General features: G+C 35.2%; 1 protein-coding gene across 2 annotated transcripts in view; it reads left to right on the top strand.

Annotated features, from left to right (window-relative positions):
* LOC124356652 (1-phosphatidylinositol 4,5-bisphosphate phosphodiesterase classes I and II) overlaps positions 1-20073 on the top strand; it is a 352296-nt gene that overhangs the window by 283799 nt on the left and 48424 nt on the right. For both annotated transcript variants that reach the window (XM_046807779.1, XM_046807778.1), the window contains exon 3: positions 2177-2245. In XM_046807779.1, the coding sequence (XP_046663735.1) occupies positions 2177-2245 (69 nt within the window). The remainder of the gene's footprint in view (positions 1-2176; positions 2246-20073) is intronic.

The following is a 20073-nucleotide window of genomic DNA, read 5'->3' as shown; positions in this document are numbered from 1 at the left end:
GTGATCCAGTTCGTGGCCCCGGTGGTCTGATACACCCCGTATTAGAGTTGATTTTTCGAAATATTTTTCGTTTTTCAATCCAATAACTGCTTAGGCTGGTATATTTAGGATTATTTAAATTCCTGCTGAATTGTTTGGTAATATTTTGTGGGAATTCTAAGAGCGCCTGAGATAATTTAGGAATCTGTTGAGGAAATGGTTTTGGAAGACTTGATCAGATGGTATCTTGAATTCATTCTAACTTTTTAAATACCCTTACGTACACAGAATCGCAATTAAAATAAATAAAACATAACATATCAAGAGATGTGTTAACCAATTTGATAGTACAATTATTGTATTTATTCCTATTTTTATTTTTTATGGTCCAACATTCAACATATTAGTTCTGTATAAAATACGTTAGTGACTACTTAATCAACAGCATCTTCAGTACACTTCCAATTTATTTTTAGTTTTGGCTGTGAAACTAATTTATTAAAAATTAAAATAGATTTATACTGTCAATATAAATTAGCGAGATAGAAATGCTACTCTGAATGTTGAATAGCGTCTTGTTCATGAAGTAGAACTTCCACCAAATGCTATAGCAATGAAGAAAGGTTGTTAAATATTACCATTTTAAAGCAAGGATTGAGAGTGGAGTGAATAGAGAGAGGAGGATTTACTCTTCCTCTCGCCTTTTGCCGCCGCCGGTTGCTGTCACCCGCAAGTGTCTATAGAACCATTTAAATCTCGGCATCAACTCTCCCCTTCTTGCTTACTGTTCCTTTCGCTAGTCTTTTTGCAGAGTAAATTACACAGGCCTATTTACACGATACTGCTAGTCGATTGGCTGGTAGCAGACTGGTATCGTGTGAACGTGGGCTAGACCAGTTCACGTGTTGGTAATAGGACACTAGTTCTCTGAAGTACATTCGTTTTGTGTTCAGTAATATTTATTTGGAAACAATAACTTGAATTGGAATTTGGAGTGTGTAGTTAGATTCATGTATAAGCGGTAGAAATGCTTGGTGGATGTTTAATGTAATGATCATAATAAAAGGGGTTACGTTTATCCTAATAGGTTACATAATTGACACGGTCACACATTTCGATGTAAATGACAACAATATAGACGAGACAGTTCAGTGGACTGGCGTGTAATTTAACATATATCGCCCGCTAGCCCCTCTGCTATAGATCAACCGCTCGCAAAGAAACCTGCGCAGAAACAAATATCTGAGCAGCTACACGCAGGAGGGGCCCCCTCCAGTGGTGGGGAGTGAGACAAGCATCTCCTCGTCTCTGTTTTGTTTTATCAGATGTGTGGGTCGTGTCTCGCTTGTGCCATTTTGTTTATACTGAAGCTCCTTATTAATTCTATAAGTATATTGTATTTTTGTGTGTAGGCCAATACAAGCGTAAAATATTAATTGAACAGACTAACGGAGCCATAGAAGTATCCAGGGAGCTTGTACTTTGGTGGTAGCCTGTGGCAATGGACAGGTCAGGGGATAGAGCAAGCGGGCGAGTGCCGAGCAGTGGTGGGGATACAGTGAGAGTGCGGCATCACAGCGGCGGAGGGGTTTATATCCCACCCTGCGTTAACTAAAATCGCCCAGCGTCTTTTTGTTAGCGGTTTGCCTATAGTTAAGGCATTTCTGCTGCGAACTCGGCGGGAGTGACTGTTGGTGGTTCTTGTGGTCGCAATTAGGGTAACTGCGTGTAAACTGAGTGAATGGAGAATGAAATCTGATAACGATGTCATAATTTTATTAGTTGCTTAGTGCATTAAAGGGATTTTTGTTTTTAAAATTTTGTTTTTGTTTTTTAATTTTTTGTTTTGTTATTTTTTAATATTAATTTTTTAATTTTAGAATGTAAATTTTTATGCTGTATCGTAATTAACAACGTTAATTAATAAAAAATTAATAAACGTAATTTAGTTTTACATGCTAGTTGCGATATTGTTTTATTATTTTCATTATTTGTGTTTAGAGTTTAAGTGGAAGACAGGAATTTTTAGTCCTAACTTCGTCTTTATCAATACAAATTTTTTTCATTTCAATTTATTTCCATTCTTGCTAGTAGTAGCAGGTAGTAGACTAGGCCGTGTTGTGGGAGTTTTCACGGCCTATCACAACCAAGTAGTTGTATATAATATCTAACTAATCCTGACATGTGTCTGTTACAGGAGGTGGATCTCCTGGATATCGCCACCATCCGGGACACCAGGACCGGTCGCCATGCCAAAATACCCAAGGTATTTATATTCCGAGTTCACACCTCTTCTGTACTTTCACGCTGTCGCTGTCTCTGTTCTTCTTTCCGTCTGTCTTCTCTGCTCTACACCCTCCACCTCGCCCACCACCACCACCACCAACCACCACCACTTCGCTGGCCTGTGACTGACACTAACATTCTCGCTTGTTGCTTAGTGCCTAGTGCACGGTGTGGTCACTAACATGGGTGGAAGTGTCACTGTTAATATGTTTAACAGTTTGAGTATGAATTAGTCATGGTAGTATTTTGTTCGTTGCACATACTGTGACGAGTGGAACATGGGATCAGGTACTAATGTGTCTGACCTGAGTTTACACTGTTTGCTGTTGAATTTGTGTTTTACAGAATTATTCATCTTACACTGCTCGGCTGTTAACGTGAGATGCAACAATCTCTCCTTGAAAAAAAGATGAGCTATCTTTTAATCATGTATAAATTATGTCGGCAAGAGGATGGAAATAGCATATTTTGGGGGGAAAAACCATTAAAACTTATATACTCAAAAAGATTACCCCAGTAAAAATATTTGCTTCCTGTTTAAATAAGGCTGTAATACAAGAACCTCCAGTAATTTATACAAATTAGAGGTAATTTATACAATTTATAAATATATATATATACATAAATTATAAAATGTATATAAATATTTATATAATTTGTAAAAATTAAAAAATATTCCAATTACTTCTAGTAGTTTATAAACCGTAAATAGTCGGGTCAGATTCTCTTGAATGAGCAATTAAGAGATCAGAAGCTAAAACGTCTCTTTGTTACACTTACGTAAAGTAATTTTATAAGGATGGTTGTATATTGATAGCTGTAAAATTCTCAACGTTCCAATTCAACGACGATTTTAAGAAAGTGTGTGTTACACCATGAAAGTAATTTTCCGCACTTCTCACGAAATTTTTAAGTGATTCTCAGAGCTGAACTGCACTTAGATCCAATTGTAGATCTTAATTGTTTCGGCATATTGTCAGCTGTGTGACCTTACCTTACAAATTTGGAAACTGGTTTGTCAGAGTCTAAACACGATGTTGATGGCCACAGTGCACCGGCTATTAACATTGTTGTAATTAAACAATCCAAGGAACAGAGTTTCAAAGTTCAATCAATTGTTCATTCCATGAAAATTGGAAACTGAGAGAAGACATTTATTACGCTGAGCAATATTTGGGAAATTGGGAGTCTTTTTTGTGGTTAAACATTGTAGGAAATATTTATGGTTTGTATTCGAACAGACTGTTAGTGACATTGTAGAGTCGCATGGCACTGAAAATCGCATGAATATAATTGATGAAATTCCTCTAACAAGACGAAGTTCTGGGAGGAGGTTAATATTGATAAGGATCACATTAGTAATCTAGCGTTAATTAATTAATTGTTGATGCATTTATTGAAATACAAACGAAACAAATATGTCTTTATATGGAACAGTCTAAAACGAAAATATAAAATGCTGTGGGGTTTACAGAAAAATAGACATAGCACAATGTAAGGAAGTCAAGGTCAAGGTCGTTTACGGTTTTATTTCTGTTCATCATTCTTTCAAAAGTAAAGTCCAGGATAATAACAACATTAACGAGTTGTATCAAAGAAATACAAATGAATAGTCATTGTTGTACAAGTTTAATTTAATGTTTATTGGAATTCTAAACATTTTCTTTCCTATAAAAATAAATCAATCTTTACAGTGATCACTATACCAGCAGGCATTGTCCATCAATATTATTTACAATACAAATGAAGTGAAATTCAGATATTAGCACAAATTACTGTCGCCCAACTCTATATTAACGATCCCCATCCTCTGTGTTAGCTGCCAAGGTGCCTCTATATGTCACTGAGTGGCCAGAAGAGCAAATAAATGCCGTAGAGACGAGATTATAGTTTGAAACCAAGGGCCCGCTGTTTCTTATTTTTCTTGTCCTCGCTGTCGCCACCAATAACACAACACAAATAATTTCTCACGCCGATTTTGTTACTAGAATTCAGCATACTCACGCCGTGCCGTAATTTATATATATATATATATATATATATATATATATATATATATATATATATATATATATATATATATGTATGTCTAATAAAAGGGTGGGCAATTATATGATAAATTCTATGGCGTAAATTTTCTGACAAGATAGCAGGATTTCGGACATATGCCATCCTTATGGTTACAAAAGATATCCCACAACGTTTCGAGGATTAGAATTTATACTCTTCGTCAGGTGGGACAGGTATTAGTACATACAAAAATAGAGAACAGAAAGAAGAAAAGAAGGGAAAGTAAAGGGTTCAAACAAACCCCAAAACCTGCTTGGAGTCTAGTTCAGGCGTTGTCACTGCAGAGAATGCAAATACCGAGCACAAGTTTTCTTTCCCTTCTTTTCTTCTTTCTGTTCTCTTTTTTTGTATGTACTAATACCTCCCCTACCTGACGAAGAGGATAAATTCCAATCCTCGAAACGTTGCGTTATACCTTTTGTAACCAGAACGATGGCAAATGTGCGAAATTATGCTATCCTTTCAAACCTTCCATTGTCAATAACAAACTTTAAACAAATAAGTAAAAGCTCTATCGTGAATTCGATCAACATGTCTCTACTGCATGATAAATAAATTTAGTTAGATAGTGTTTTAACTCTTCTTAAGAAATCTTCATCTCTATATTCGTCTTGTTATTTTATGATTACTTGAGGCATAATCGATAATCGTAAGCGCCTGCCCTACTGGGGATAGAAAGGGATAGAAAAGGAAAGTGCATACAAAATTCTCTTTACAACGCATTTTCACATGTTTATCGGACAAAGTATGTTTGACACTTGAAAGCGATGTTTTCTCCCCTAATAAATGAGTTGAGTGGAGTCGGCAGTCGGCACAATGTAAAGGGAATATCTGAAAGTTGTTTCCATTAGGTACGAGGGAGGTGCAGCTGTGTCGCAATTATTTGGTTTTGCATGTGAGCAGAGCACGGTTGTGCGCCCGTTGGTGGGGGGGGGGGGGTGAGAAGGGGGGGCTTTTGTGAGGGCTCACTACTCGTTTTATTTCTGTTCGGAATGGAATTCGACACAGCTTCCACTCAATTTGACGCCAAGAAGGAATGAATCGTCTCTTTTTAATTGGAAAACCGCTCCGAATCTGTGTTGTGCAATTGTGCAAGGTGCGGTGTATCGGTGTTCCGTAGCGTGTAATTTTACGTGTTGTTCTCTCTTTGTGTCTATGTTGTTTGAAGCTAATATAGTATTCATGGTTGACCTTGGATACAAAGCTCCCCCATCTCCCCCCGACTACCACCATACAACGGATATCCGTTCTTTATTTCCGTTCCTAAAATGCCAATCAACGGAAATCCGTCGATTTGAACCGCCCGCTTAAACTCATTTGTTATAGTACGTAAACAATTATCGACGTGATTCATATGCCATTGGAAAGGAGTTGCCGAACACAACGCGGGTTGTATTACTGTTCTATATCAGCTGAGTAATTTTAGAATGACGGTGCTTTTTCAGTCTTTGCAGAAAAAGTAGTTCCACCCACTCTTTTTTGTTTTTTAAGTGTTTAATAGTTTTATAACAAATATTACTATATATATATATACGTTAAATTGTATAAATGGCAATAGCCTTATTTAATTTCAATAAACATTGAATCGCAAAAAGTACTTGCTCCGCCGGGAGAGTACTTTTTGCGATTCAATGTTTATTGAAATTATATATATATATATATATATATATATATATTCACATTTACATACACTCTAGAATTTATTACAATTACTGTTTTTATCGGTAAGTACCCCTTTTTAGAAACGTACAATAAAAATTTTCAATTCTACTAACCGTAAAAAAAATAAAAAGCTTAAGTTTTCTAAAATTATTTAATATTATAGTGTTCTCAAGTTTAATGTTAGTAAAATTATAGCAAATATATGTAATATTTGCTAGACATACCTGATTTTTACATGCAAAAAAATTCACCACTCACTATAAAAACAAATGGAAATATTTACCCTAGTTACTTTATTATCAAGGGCAGTCGAAGGGTTAACGCATAACGTATTTGCTTAAGTTGGTTTCATCGTTTGTTGTCCCATTCAACAAAAATTATTTTAAAAAACGTTTCGTAATCTGCCAAAGAACTCCACTACCTGAAACAAAATATTACAAGTAAATTAAATTAAACCTTGTACTGAACATAATATTTCATTTTTGTTGTGTTTAAGTGTAGCATGCAATAATTTAGGTTCAAATAACAAACATATTCAGATGCACCCTAAGTACATGTTACAACTAAATACAACTTGTTTTAATCGTTATACTCAGGTTATGTTATCGGGTATTCTGCTTCGTCTTCTGCGCTTTTTACATTAGACTTATAAAGCCTTCAGTGATACTTGAATCGTTTTGCGATACGGCCTTGTTTGGTTTGTCTTTGTTCGCGATGAATATTGTGAACTTCAGAATATTTAGGTTTACGTCGTAGAAGGTGCAACTGGGCAACCCGTCCTATTGCTAACAAAGGGTCGCATTTCATCACCTTCGATTTAGGCAACAATGACAACATACGTCGAAGTGTTTGTGTTGACTGAAAGTCTGTGTTAACTTTCCATCGCGTGTAATTGAAAGTGTCACCGACGAAAACCCCCCCCCCTTCACAGCAGACCTGCAATGTTGATCTGACACAATATCGTCACGTCATTATCGGCCACCACATTGTCTGGTCGTGACATCGAGTAAGTGAGTGCGAAAGGACTCTAATAGACCGTCTTTCAGAAGTCCTTGTGAACAAACTTTTAATGTGTTTCGCCTATACCGTTCAAGGTGATGGTAAAACGAGAAGTACGATTCGAGTGAATTGAAATCGGTCAATCCCGACGAAAAGGGAAAGATTTAACATTTTAATTTTTAGAAATTAAATAAGAAGTGGTTAATCATGTAGTATTTACGTTTCGCAAACAGTCCAACAATGACAATGGCTTTAACGTTTTGGTAACTTGAGTGACCTTTTCGAGTCAGTTGCTTATCTGTCAACAAAACCATCAGTGCAAATCAGGGCAAACATTAAGCTAACGACTATTTTAGTCTGTGCAAAATAAAATTGAACTCTAGCTAAAAAATAGTTTTTTCTGCTCTCTTCGGACAAGAAGCTTATAAATTTCACCTAAACCTATAAGGATGTTTGTGCTGCTTCCGGAGTGACAAGATGTTCTGGATGGTTAAGGTTGGGGGTAGGGTCCGTCTCCTGTCGACATCCACGAGGAAGAATTTAAAGCATTAATCTCAGTCATGTCTCCTTTGAAGAAGTGAAAGCTAGCTCTGAACCAGCCTCTGCAGTCAGAGCAGGCAGGGGTGGCATGCCCTTATGTCTAGGCTAGCAAGAACCTTTGACTCTTAGGGAACCCCACCAACGCCAACAATAACCTGCCGCAGTAGACTTGACTTATAGATTTACCCTTGCACGTCACAATCGTGACATTGCGGTTAGTGATGTGCCGCTCCTTGGACATCCATTAGGTTGCCCAGATTTAAGTGACACATCGGTTTATGCTGTGTCCAGTGTGGGGTTAAACTAAAAGACAGAAGTGAACCCTCCTGGTGTAAGGATGTTGAACTTACATCTGTTTACTTCAGATAACGTGATCAAAAGTGACTTATTTGCCACGTAATGTTGTCATAATGTCACAATCGAAAATTGAGTTCTGGATTTCCTGCTACGAAACGTTAGAAAAAGGATCTTTGGAAACTAGAAAAAAGCATGTCACAATTATGGATATCGCAGTACACTCAAGGAATTAAATGATTGAGTCATATACCGATAAGCGAGGAACGTAGTATATAACTAACACTGCCGACGTCCTAAGACCCACCCTTCTCATAACATTAATAAAGTTCGATTTATTGTGCATTACGATGATATCTTCGATAATTAAGTTCACTCGGCTGCAATAGCTGGGTAAATCTACTATAATGATTATTTTTCTTGGTGTAATACAGCATTAACATCGTATTCAGTAATGTATAAGTACATAGTTTGATGATCGTAGCGTTTTGAAATGCGCTGAAATGTAGCCAACGATCGACCGTATCACGTGTTCACTCTTGACGGACAGTTTGGAATCGGAATAGTTTCTGGTGTCGGGGACACTGTGGGAGGTCGGAGGAAATAAAACGCCAGTCACACTCGCGGGACGAGATGTTGTTTTTGTCGAAGACAAGTCACATCTGGTTCTGTTTTGCTACCATTACCGCACGCCAACTGATTTAGAAACAGTTCAGACTTCCTGCCCGAGATCGCAGTAATGTGTACGGCACGGAATGGGGCTCGTTATTAGTAGTAGTCATGTCAGTGGTTTCTTTTTACAGGATGGCACATGTTAGTAAAACACATGACAATTCGGTGTTTCAATAACCAAATCAAATAAAATTTATTTCAGAATTTACGAACAAACAGAGTACACTTAATATACACGAAATTAGTCCCACATGGGCCACAGAGACTTGTGCGTGGTGACGGTCCTTTTTGCTGTGCACAGCGGTATTATAATAGTTTACATATTAATAATAATAAACAATTTTGTATATTGTTAAAACGATTTTATATATAAATTCTAAAATAAAAATAGACAACTGCAATTTGTAGGCCACAGACATCATTTATTATGCCACAATACTGAATTGTATAATTTTTTTTATATAACAAAATAAGGTGTGTTATATGCTATAGAATAAATCATTGAATTGAAAAAAAAAACTAATTACTAACGTTAATTGAAGTTAAATTTAGGTTATTGGAGGTTTAAAACCATCGGAGAAGGAGGCGAAACGGCGCAAGACGGCCATAGCAAAATAGTAGAATATTTTTTAATGTGTAATAATGTAAGTTAGTCCAGTAAATAATTTTGATTATATATATTAGTCTTGTATATAGATGAGGGCCAACCAGTAACCATAATAACCATATCCTACACTGTACGAAACTTGTCAAAATATTTGGTGACTTTATTAAATACTCTCATTTGACGAAATTCTGGAATTTTAATAATCATCTACTCGTACAAAATATCTTGATGCTTTTTGTTTTGACTGCTTTTCTCAAACTAATAGTTAAGTTTGTAAACTATTGGCTTCCTTTCCAAGGCTATTATTTGACAACACTCTTTATCTAATTGAACATGACAAAACATGCAGATCTTATCCAAATCTCCTTAGCAATCCCGGGATTCCGATATTCCGGACGCTTTTAGCCACAATAATTCTGTCCTTTTATTGCATTTTGACAATAAAACATTGCATTGCAAAAGTCTGTATGATATTATTAATTAAAATCCCCAACTATACACATTCATACTTACAATACTCATTCAAACATACATGTCTTGCTCTCACTCCAATCATTCATTCAACATGAGACTCGGGGCTTTAACTAATTTATTTTGGGGTCTTTTTCGTTTCGTAAGGGCCAGAACCTTACAAACATACTATACCTGACTGACAGTGCATTTAATCGTTTTTTGCTGTTATTAGTTCGTAGGGCAGTAGTCCAGGTACTATTTCTAATATAAACTCGTCTTATCTTATCAGTGATAAAAGCGCGCCGCTTATCTTTTGCCTGTAATGAAACCTGCTTTAGTTCTGTCTTTAGTTTTTCTTGTTCAATAAAGCGTGGTGAGTTGATCTGGGCTTGAACTTTGCAAGTTCGAGTTAATTTTTTTTTCTAAAAGAGCAAGCAGCGCAAAGCGCTGCGCAGCGGGCAAGCATCGCGTGATCTGAGTTTTGAATAGGCAAGCTAGGGTTTTTTGTGCTGGCCCTTAAACGAAAAAGACCCTTATTTTGTATTTAAATGTTGATTCTCCCAGCAGCCAGTCATGAACTCTTAAACAGAATAAATCGCATTTGACACCAGTAGGCGCTTCAGAAGAGCTTTAAACTGGTTTAAACGAAAAAGACCCTTATTTTGTATTTAAATGTTGATTCTCCCAGCAGCCAGTCATGAACTCTTAAACAGAATAAATCGCATTTGACACCAGTAGGCGCTTCAGAAGAGCTTTAAACTGGTTTAAACGAAAAAGACCCTTATTTTGTATTTAAATGTTGATTCTCCCAGCAGCCAGTCATGAACTCTTAAACAGAATAAATCGCATTTGACACCAGTAGGCGCTTCAGAAGAGCTTTAAACTGGTTTAAACTATCCGACTGCATATAACCCTCAGGGAGCCGATTGAGAAATTTGACTCTAGCCTGCGAGGGCAAGCGTTCGAAAGCCACCGTCCTTTGCTTTGCGAGTGAATGTCGATACCCTGTATAAGAACGCACTTTGATCGACAATACAAGGCAACCTGTATGATAATACAGAGATGCCATGATAATATTGAAAGCTCAACAAGGTAATCTGGGATGTCAAGCATTTATAAATCACGTCATGTCCCTAATAATAAGTAATTTGTAGTAGAGAATTATAATTGTCGTACAAAATTAATCTGCATTAGGCTCCACAATTAAAATCAAAAGGCAGTAATACAATAATAGTCTGTTACCACTTTTAAAGGAAGAACTGATCTTGTTATATGACGTATATCAACCATCGGCGTATAGTTAATATTTATTTTTTTGCATATGCACCAATCGTTGGGCAAAGTAAACGAACTCAGAGCAACAACAAAAATAACGTACGCTAGCAAGCGTTAGGAAAAGAAAGACGTCATACTTCCTTCCTCCCTCTATCCCACCACCAGAATTTTGTACTGTAATTGTATTTAATTTAATAAAAATTGGTGCAATTTTACATTGTGTACAAAATGACTTTTAAACAGTATAATTTTTTTTTAATTGTATTCTCAAATTTACTTAAATTTCTTTCTTAAATCTTGAGATTCTGGGTCGAGCTTTTCTAATCCCGACGTCCAGGGATTACAAAAAAGGTCCGCGTCGCAGCCCCTACTTATGAGACGTACATTTAGTTGTTTTCTAAACAAACCAATGTTATCTAAGCTAATTTTAAATTGTCTAAACTTTTTAACATTCTAAGCAGCAAAATCTACATATATATATATATATATATATATATATATATATATATATATATATATAATATATATATATATATATATATATATATATATATAAATGAATATTATATGTATATATAATATATATATATATATATATATATATATATATATATATATATATATATATATATATATATATAAATGAATGTGTGTGTGTTTGTCCTTTATGGAATCGCAAAATATTAGACAGACCATTATGAAAATTTGTATGTATACGTATTTGTACACGGAGAAGGTTTATAAAGCTATGCCCATTGATGTACCACCAAGCGGCGTAAACTGCAATTACGAGACAGTTACGTATATTACCTAGCCAAACAGTATTTGAAGGCGCTAAGTTATTATGTATATTTGTCTTTAAGATACATTTCTGATTGAACTTAAAGTTTGAGTGCTGACCACTTTATAATAAAGTACATGTACGTACACAATATTTTCTTGGTCGTGGCAACAAGGCAAACTCTACATCGGCGTTTTAAATATAATTCAATTAAACCAGAAGTTCACATACACGGACATAGATTACGAAAAGCGTGCAAAGCCGCGGGAAACAGCTAGTTATTACATAAAAGAATACAAATTGATGGAAGTTGAACACAAACAGTTGTGTCCTGAAGGGCAGAAATCGCAGGGACGACGTTGTGCGCCACCCCCTTGTCTCTCCACGTACGACACAGTGTGGAGCCCGGCCTGTCAACACGTCCTTGTTGATTGTCCTATTTGTGCGATTGCTTAGAGACTCAATCACTTCTGGCTTCCCTTATGAAATTACTGGCTCTTGATGAGTCAGTGAGTAGACGACAAACATCCCTTTTGTGTAGACGTACAGCGTCGGTATTGATCCTCGGCGTGTTGGTCTCTTTACAGGCAACGTACGCTTGTTATTGTTGTTATTGTTCGTGTACGTTTGATTGAGAACTATACTATTTCGCTCGCTTCTTTGTCTGTATTTTGTGATGCTCAGGTGCGTGAAATTAGTCTTATCTCTTATACAGCTAATATTGTAAAATATAGGTATTTATTTAATATACTGATTCGCTAACTCATAATAATTGAGTTAACTCTATCCTTTACTTTCCAGATAATGTTGAGTAGTTAGGTGTTTAGACGGTCAGAGCGTTCATCTTAGTGGATGTAGTTTTGGGAATTGTAGTATCGCGAAGGTCATATTTTCTACTTCAGAGTTAGCGTTACCGGTAGTTTTAAGATCTGGTAGGTTCATAGAGGTCCGATAGAGGATCTGGAACGGCTCTTGTAATATTTGGATTCCTGGAATGTCGATCAGGATATGTGGTCCATTCCTTGTAAGTTCGGTGTTAGTTTTCAGTCAGGTGGTTTAACTTTGTGTTGCATAAGATAAGGTCGGTAGAATAGCCTTAACCGTTCCTAGAACATCTAATTGAAGGAATTATCTTGATTTCAGAGATATTCAAATCCATAACAAGTTAGCAGTAAAGCAGCATTATTTGATAATTTTGTCCCATAGAACAGTTATGACAATTTTATTGAAGTCCATGTAGTATGGCTTGCAGAGTGAGTTTAAGACCGTCAAGAACTATCCTCTGTGGACATTAGACCATAAATCTATGTATCATTACGTACAGAGTTCTATTACAAAAACATTTTTACCTTTGTAGCCCTGTGCTCTTAAGTTTAAGGCCGTCAAGAACTATCCTCTGTGGACATTAGACCATAAATCTATGTATCATTACGTACAGAGTTCTATTACAAAAACATTTTTACCTTTGTAGCCCTGTGCTCTTAAGTTTAAGGCCGTCAAGAACTATCCTCTGTGGACATTAGACCATAAATCTATGTATCATTACGTACAGAGTTCTATTACAAAAACATTTTTACCTTTGTAGCCCTGTGCTCTTAAGTTTAAGGCCGTCAAGAACTATCCTCTGTGGACATTAGACCATAAATCTATGTATCATTACGTACAGAGTTCTATTACAAAAACATTTTTACCTTTGTAGCCCTGTGCTCTTAAGTTTAAGGCCGTCAAGAACTATCCTCTGTGGACATTAGACCATAAATCTATGTATCATTACGTACAGAGTTCTATTACAAAAACATTTTTACCTTTGTAGCCCTGTGCTCTTAAGTTTAAGGCCGTCAAGAACTATCCTCTGTGGACATTAGACCATAAATCTATGTATCATTACGTACAGAGTTCTATTACAAAAACATTTTTACCTTTGTAGCCCCGTGCTCTTAAGTTTAAGGCCGTCAAGAACTATCCTCTGTGGACATTAGACCATAAATCTATGTATCATTACGTACAGAGTTCTATTACAAAAACATTTTTACCTTTGTAGCCCTGTGCTCTTAAGTTTAAGGCCGTCAAGAACTATCCTCTGTGGACATTAGACCATAAATCTATGTATCATTACGTACAGAGTTCTATTACAAAAACATTTTTACCTTTGTAGCCCCGTGCTCTTAAGTTTAAGACCGTCAAGAACTATCCTCTGTGGACATTAGACCATAAATCTATGTATCATTACGTACAGAGTTCTATTACAAAAACATTTTTACCTTTGTAGCCCCGTGCTCTTAAGTTTAAGACCGTCAAGAACTATCCTCTGTGGACATTAGACCATAAATCTATGTATCATTACGTACAGAGTTCTATTACAAAAACATTTTTACCTTTGTAGCCCTGTGCTCTTAAGTTTAAGACCGTCAAGAACTATCCTCTGTGGACATTAGACCATAAATCTATGTATCATTACGTACAGAGTTCTATTACAAAAACATTTTTACCTTTGTAGCCCTGTGCTCTTAAGTTTAAGGCCGTCAAGAACTATCCTCTGTGGACATTAGACCATAAATCTATGTATCATTACGTACAGAGTTCTATTACAAAAACATTTTTACCTTTGTAGCCCTGTGCTCTTAAGTTTAAGGCCGTCAAGAACTATCCTCTGTGGACATTAGACCATAAATCTATGTATCATTACGTACAGAGTTCTATTACAAAAACATTTTTACCTTTGTAGCCCTGTGCTCTTAAGTTTAAGGCCGTCAAGAACTATCCTCTGTGGACATTAGACCATAAATCTATGTATCATTACGTACAGAGTTCTATTACAAAAACATTTTTACCTTTGTAGCCCTGTGCTCTTAAGTTTAAGGCCGTCAAGAACTATCCTCTGTGGACATTAGACCATAAATCTATGTATCATTACGTACAGAGTTCTATTACAAAAACATTTTTACCTTTGTAGCCCCGTGCTCTTGAGTTTAAGGCCGTTAAGAACTATCCTCTGTGGACATTTAGACCATAAATCCATGTATCATTACGTACAGAGTTCTATTACAAAAACATTTTTACCTTTGTAGCCCTGTGCTCTTAAGTTTAAGGCCGTCAAGAACTATCCTCTGTGGACATTTAGACCATAAATCTATGTATCATTACGTACAGAGTTCTATTACAAAAACATTTTTACCTTTGTAGCCCTGTGCTCTTAAGTTTAAGGCCGTCAAGAACTATCCTCTGTGGACATTAGACCATAAATCTATGTATCATTACGTACAGAGTTCTATTACAAAAACATTTTTACCTTTGTAGCCCCGTGCTCTTGAGTTTAAGGCCGTTAAGAACTATCCTCTGTGGACATTTAGACCATAAGTCCATGTATCATGACGTTCAGAGTTCTATTACAAAAACATTTTTACCTTTGTAGCCCCGTGCTCTTGAGTATAAGGCCGTCAAGAACTATCCTCTGTGGACATTTAGACCATAAATTAATGTAAAATTACGTGCAGGGTTCTTTTTTAGAAACGCATTTTTACCTTTGTAGGTCAGTCTTCTTGACTTTAAAGCAGTCAAGAACTATACTCTAATAACACTTGGAGCATAAATCGTAAATAGCAAGTTTAGTTAAAACCTTACAGCCATATTACGAATGTGTAGAAAACTGTATAGACCCTGTGGCTTGAACTTGCCACTTATTTGTAGATCTTTATGTCGATTATTGTTGAAGAAATTGGAGCATATTTGCGGTGATTCGTACATCGACATGTTTCAACACAAAACAATGAGCAATAAATAGATTTCCTAATTATAACTAATTTTCCGTAGCCAATTATGTACACTTAAAAACTTAAGAAAAATACAAAATGAAGGGAGAAAAATATAGTGAAGTTTGGTACAGTTTTTTGTTGTAAATTATTGCCACTGTAATTAAGGCACTGTCAGAGGACATGACAAGTCTGTTTTGGCCGGCAGTCAAAGAACTCTGAAATGAATGTGAACAACACAAGTTAGTGTCTCCGAATTGTTTGAGGTAATGAGCGCAACGGCCGTTATGTCTGCAGCGTCGTGTGTCTGTTGTGTTACACGTGTTAATTGTAACACACATTCCATCGTGTAATGTAGGAGTCCTGTGACTTTTGCCGTAAGTAACTGCGGTGCGGACATCACATACCGGAGCCGTGTCCGTGTGAATGCGCGTTGTCATGCAGTCGCCCATAAACTACTTAATTAATTAGCTGTCAGTTGAATCGTACGCGCGTAATTTACAGGCAGAATAAGCCATCAGCTGTTCGGAGTAGTTATGCATTTGCTGTCGGGAGTACACAGATTATCAGAAACAAGAACATTTGTAATATGCATTTAGCCGAGTACAATAAAAAATCACGTGATTCATTCAACTTTTTAAGACGCTTAAGAGATTTTTAGAAGTGAAACACAACTCTTTGTAAAATTCTGTGATTGTGATTGTTGTTTGAAGCAAACAAAGTGTGAACTTCACGTAGTGGATTTAATGTCAATTCTGAAAAGAATTATTACTTTTCAATAAAAATACAACTACCATAACCCGTATTCTCGTTTAATTTTTGTAAAACGCTTAAGAGTTTTTGAGAAGTGAAACACAACTCATTGTAGAATTCTGACTGTGAAATTAGTTGAAGCAAACAAAGTGTGAACTTCACGTAGTGGATATAATGTCAATTCTGAAAAGAATTATTACTTTTCAATAAAAATACAACTACCATAACCCGTATTCTCGTTTAATTTTGTAAAACGCTTAAGAGTTTTTTGAGAAGTGAAACACAACTCATTGTAGAATTCTGTACTGTGAAATTATTTAAAGCAAACCAGGTTTGAACTTCACTTAGCGGATTTAATATCAATTCTGAAAAGAATTATTACCTTTCCAATAAAAGATTACAACTATAAAAAACCGTAATCTCATTTAATTTTGTAAGACGCTTAAGAGTTTTTGAGAAGTGGAATACAAGTAAAATTCTGTATTGTTAGTTGAAGCAAACAAAGTGTGAACTTCACGTAGTGGATATAATGTCAATTCTGAAAAGAATTATTACTTTTCAATAAAAATACAACTACCATAACCCGTATTCTCGTTTAATTTTGTAAAACGTTTAAGAGTTTTTGAGAAGTGAAACACAACTCATTGTAGAATTCTGTACTGTGAAATTATTTAAAGCAAACCAGGTTTGAACTTCACTTTAGTGGATTTAATATCAATTCTGAAAAGAATTATTACCTTCCAATAAAGATACAACTATAAAAAACCGTAATCTCATTTAATTTTGTAGACGCTTAAGAGTTTTTGAGAAGTGGAATACAAGTAAAAATTCTGTATTGTTAGTTGAAAGCAGACCAGGTGTGAACTTCACGTAGTGGATGTAATGTCAATTCTGAAAAGAACGATTATTTTCCAATAAAAAATACAACTACCAAAAAACCGTAATCTCGTTTAATCTTGTAAGACGCTTAGAGTTTTTGAGAAGTGAAACACAACTCATTATAGAATTCTGTACTGTGAAATTATTTAAAGCAAACCAGGTCTGAACTTCACGTAGTGGATTTAAATGTCAATTCTGAAAAGAATTATTACCTTCCAATAAAGATACAACTATAAAAAACCGTAATCTCATTTAATTTTGTAAGACGCTTAAGAGTTTTTTGAGAAGTGGAATACAAGTAAAAATTCTGTATTGTTAGTTGAAGCAGACCAGGTGTGAACTTCACGTAGTGGATGTAATGTCAATTCTGAAAAGAATTATTACCTTCCAATAAAGATACAAACTATAAAAAACCGTAATCTCATTTAATTTTGTAAGACGCTTAAGAGTTTTTGAGAAAGTGGGAATACAAGTAAAATTCTGTATTGTTAGTGAAGCAGACCAGGTGTGAACTTCACGTAGTGGATGTAATGTCAATTCTGAAAAGAATTATTACTTTTCAATAAAAATACAACTACCAAAAACCGTAATCTCGTTTAATTTTGTAAGACGTTTAGGAGTTTTTTGAGAAGTGAAACACAACTCATTGTAGAATTCTGTACTGTGAAATTATTTAAAGCAAACCAGGTTTGAACTTCACGTAGTGGATTTAATGTCAATTCTGAAAAGAATTATTACCTTCCAATAAAGATACAACTATAAAAAACCGTAATCTTTATTTAATTTTGTAAGACGCTTAAGAGTTTTTGGGAAGTGGGAATACAAGTAAAATTCTGTATTGTTAGTTGAAGCAGACCAGGTGTGTGAACTTCACGTAGAGGATGTAATGTCAATTCTGAAAAGAATTATTACTTTCCAATAAAAATACAACTACCAAAAACCGTAATCTCGTTTAATCTTGTAAAACGCTTAAGAGTTTTTGAAAAGTGAAACACAACTCTTTGTAAAATTCTGTGATTGATGATTGTTGTTTGAAGCAAACAAGTGTGAACTTCACGTAGTGGAATATAATGTCAATTCTGAAAAGAATTATTACTTTCCAATAAAAATACAACTACCAAAAACCGTAATCTCGTTTAATCTTGTAAAACGCTTAAGAGTTTTTGAGAAGTGAAACACAACTCTTTGTGAAATTCTGACTATTAGTTGAAGTAGATCAAGTGTAATCTTGACGTAGTTAAAGTAATGTCAACTGTGATTTATTACTTTAAAAAATAGCTACAAAAAACAAAAATTAGCAAAGTAAGTTTTAATCAGCAATTACATAACAGTATTTGAAATGTTCTTTTAATTTTGGGGTATTTAGCCTAGAAGAGCCTGCGAAAAATACCAGTTTTCTTTTGTGTTCAAATAACAACCTTGGGTTATTATCTTGTTTAAGGGAAATGTTATAGGCAGATCGTATAAGTTTTCATTTAAAAAGTAAAAAAATGGCTTTCCTACCTTCAAAACCCAGCTTTTTCAATCATGAAACAAAAATGTTAATTATGTTTCTTCTTTTTTAAGGGACGAGTTTGAAAGCCAACTCTAGACAGTTGTGCTAAAGATGAACATTAAATAATGAGATGCTTAAGCACAACTCAGTTTTAATATTTTAGATTAGAGAAGTTAACAATGACAAATTATTAGTATTTAAGGTGATTATCCGATGTAACGAAAGAGGAAGCTCGTTAATTAGTAGAATCGAGGAAAATTCAATTTCTTCTTACGAATGTATCAAACTGCTGAATTGCTTAATGCTGATTTTAATTCAACTTTCGGATTGTATTTTGTAAACCACGATATTCCAGGCTTTATGCATTAAAATCCCAGTGCTTCTTAAGAACATTTTGCCACATGAGTAAGGGTTTGAGTTGGAGGCCCACGGGATGAAATGAGAATGAAATAGGTAGGGGGAAAGTGATTTCTACAAATTTATATACCTGATCTTTGGAATGCTTGGACTTATCAAGGTGTCCAGATAAAAGTTCGTGGAACACTCCTATTTGGAGAGCCCAGATCTCGCGTATTGATAATACTTTAGTACATCTAATTGTCCTATAGCTTTCCTGCCATATATATTGTTGGTATTTATAGAGTATAAGACAATTGCATGGTGTAACGGTAGAAGGGATTTTTACAAAGGGGAGCGTAAGATTCATACTTGATAAAGAATTGCTTTTTACTATCGTTGTAGACTCAAACTATGTTTCAAAGAACTAGAACAAAAGCCAAACAGTTTTTTTATAATTTGGAATTATATTTAACCATATTATACATTGTATTTATCCATGCATCGAGAACACATCTGTAATTTATAAAACGTGGCACAATACCACCTTCATTTGAATAATTCACTTTATGTTAATACTGGCGATAAGGCGTTTCTTTGTTACTTTTCCAAATTCGTAACATTTGCTCTGAGGCAAACATCAAAGTTAAAATTCCTGCACTACTTCAGTATCATATTTATGTACATGCTCTGTAAAAATCTGATTTTTGTACCATGTCTCACCAGAGATATAGGGCTTTCACAATTCTGTATTAAAAAATTCATAAAACATTAATGAAATGTATTTTAAGGCTAAAACGCTATTTTATGTTTGTAAGCAATGCCATCTAACTGAAAAAGTTTAGAACTATGATAAATCACCCCTTTTGTGTTTTTTAAGCTTCCAAAATGTTAGATTTCCTAATTGTTGACACCAAGCTTCGGAGGCTGTTTTGGGAACAAAACTTTGCATTTAGAGCTATAAAGAAGATAAAAAATATTGCAGAAGAGATCTTTTTGAACAGAATGGTGTTGGTTTGAAAGCTTTAGCATAGTCCAATCTAGAGATAATAAATGTAAGGCTAAGTAATAAATCTGCCAAGACAAAATTCGCCGGATTCTCGTGAACGAAAATGGCCGCCACGCGTACGGTGAGAGATAAAATTGTTTAAAAATAATTTTGTATCTTCTTTTCAGTGTAAAATCATATAAAACAATACAAATGATCAAGCAACCATCGTTGAATCATTTCATATGAATTCAT

The sequence above is a fragment of the Homalodisca vitripennis genome, chromosome 3, assembly GCF_021130785.1.
Source record: "Homalodisca vitripennis isolate AUS2020 chromosome 3, UT_GWSS_2.1, whole genome shotgun sequence".
NCBI lineage: Eukaryota > Metazoa > Arthropoda > Insecta > Hemiptera > Cicadellidae > Homalodisca > Homalodisca vitripennis.
This window is presented reverse-complemented; position numbering and strand designations above follow the sequence as displayed.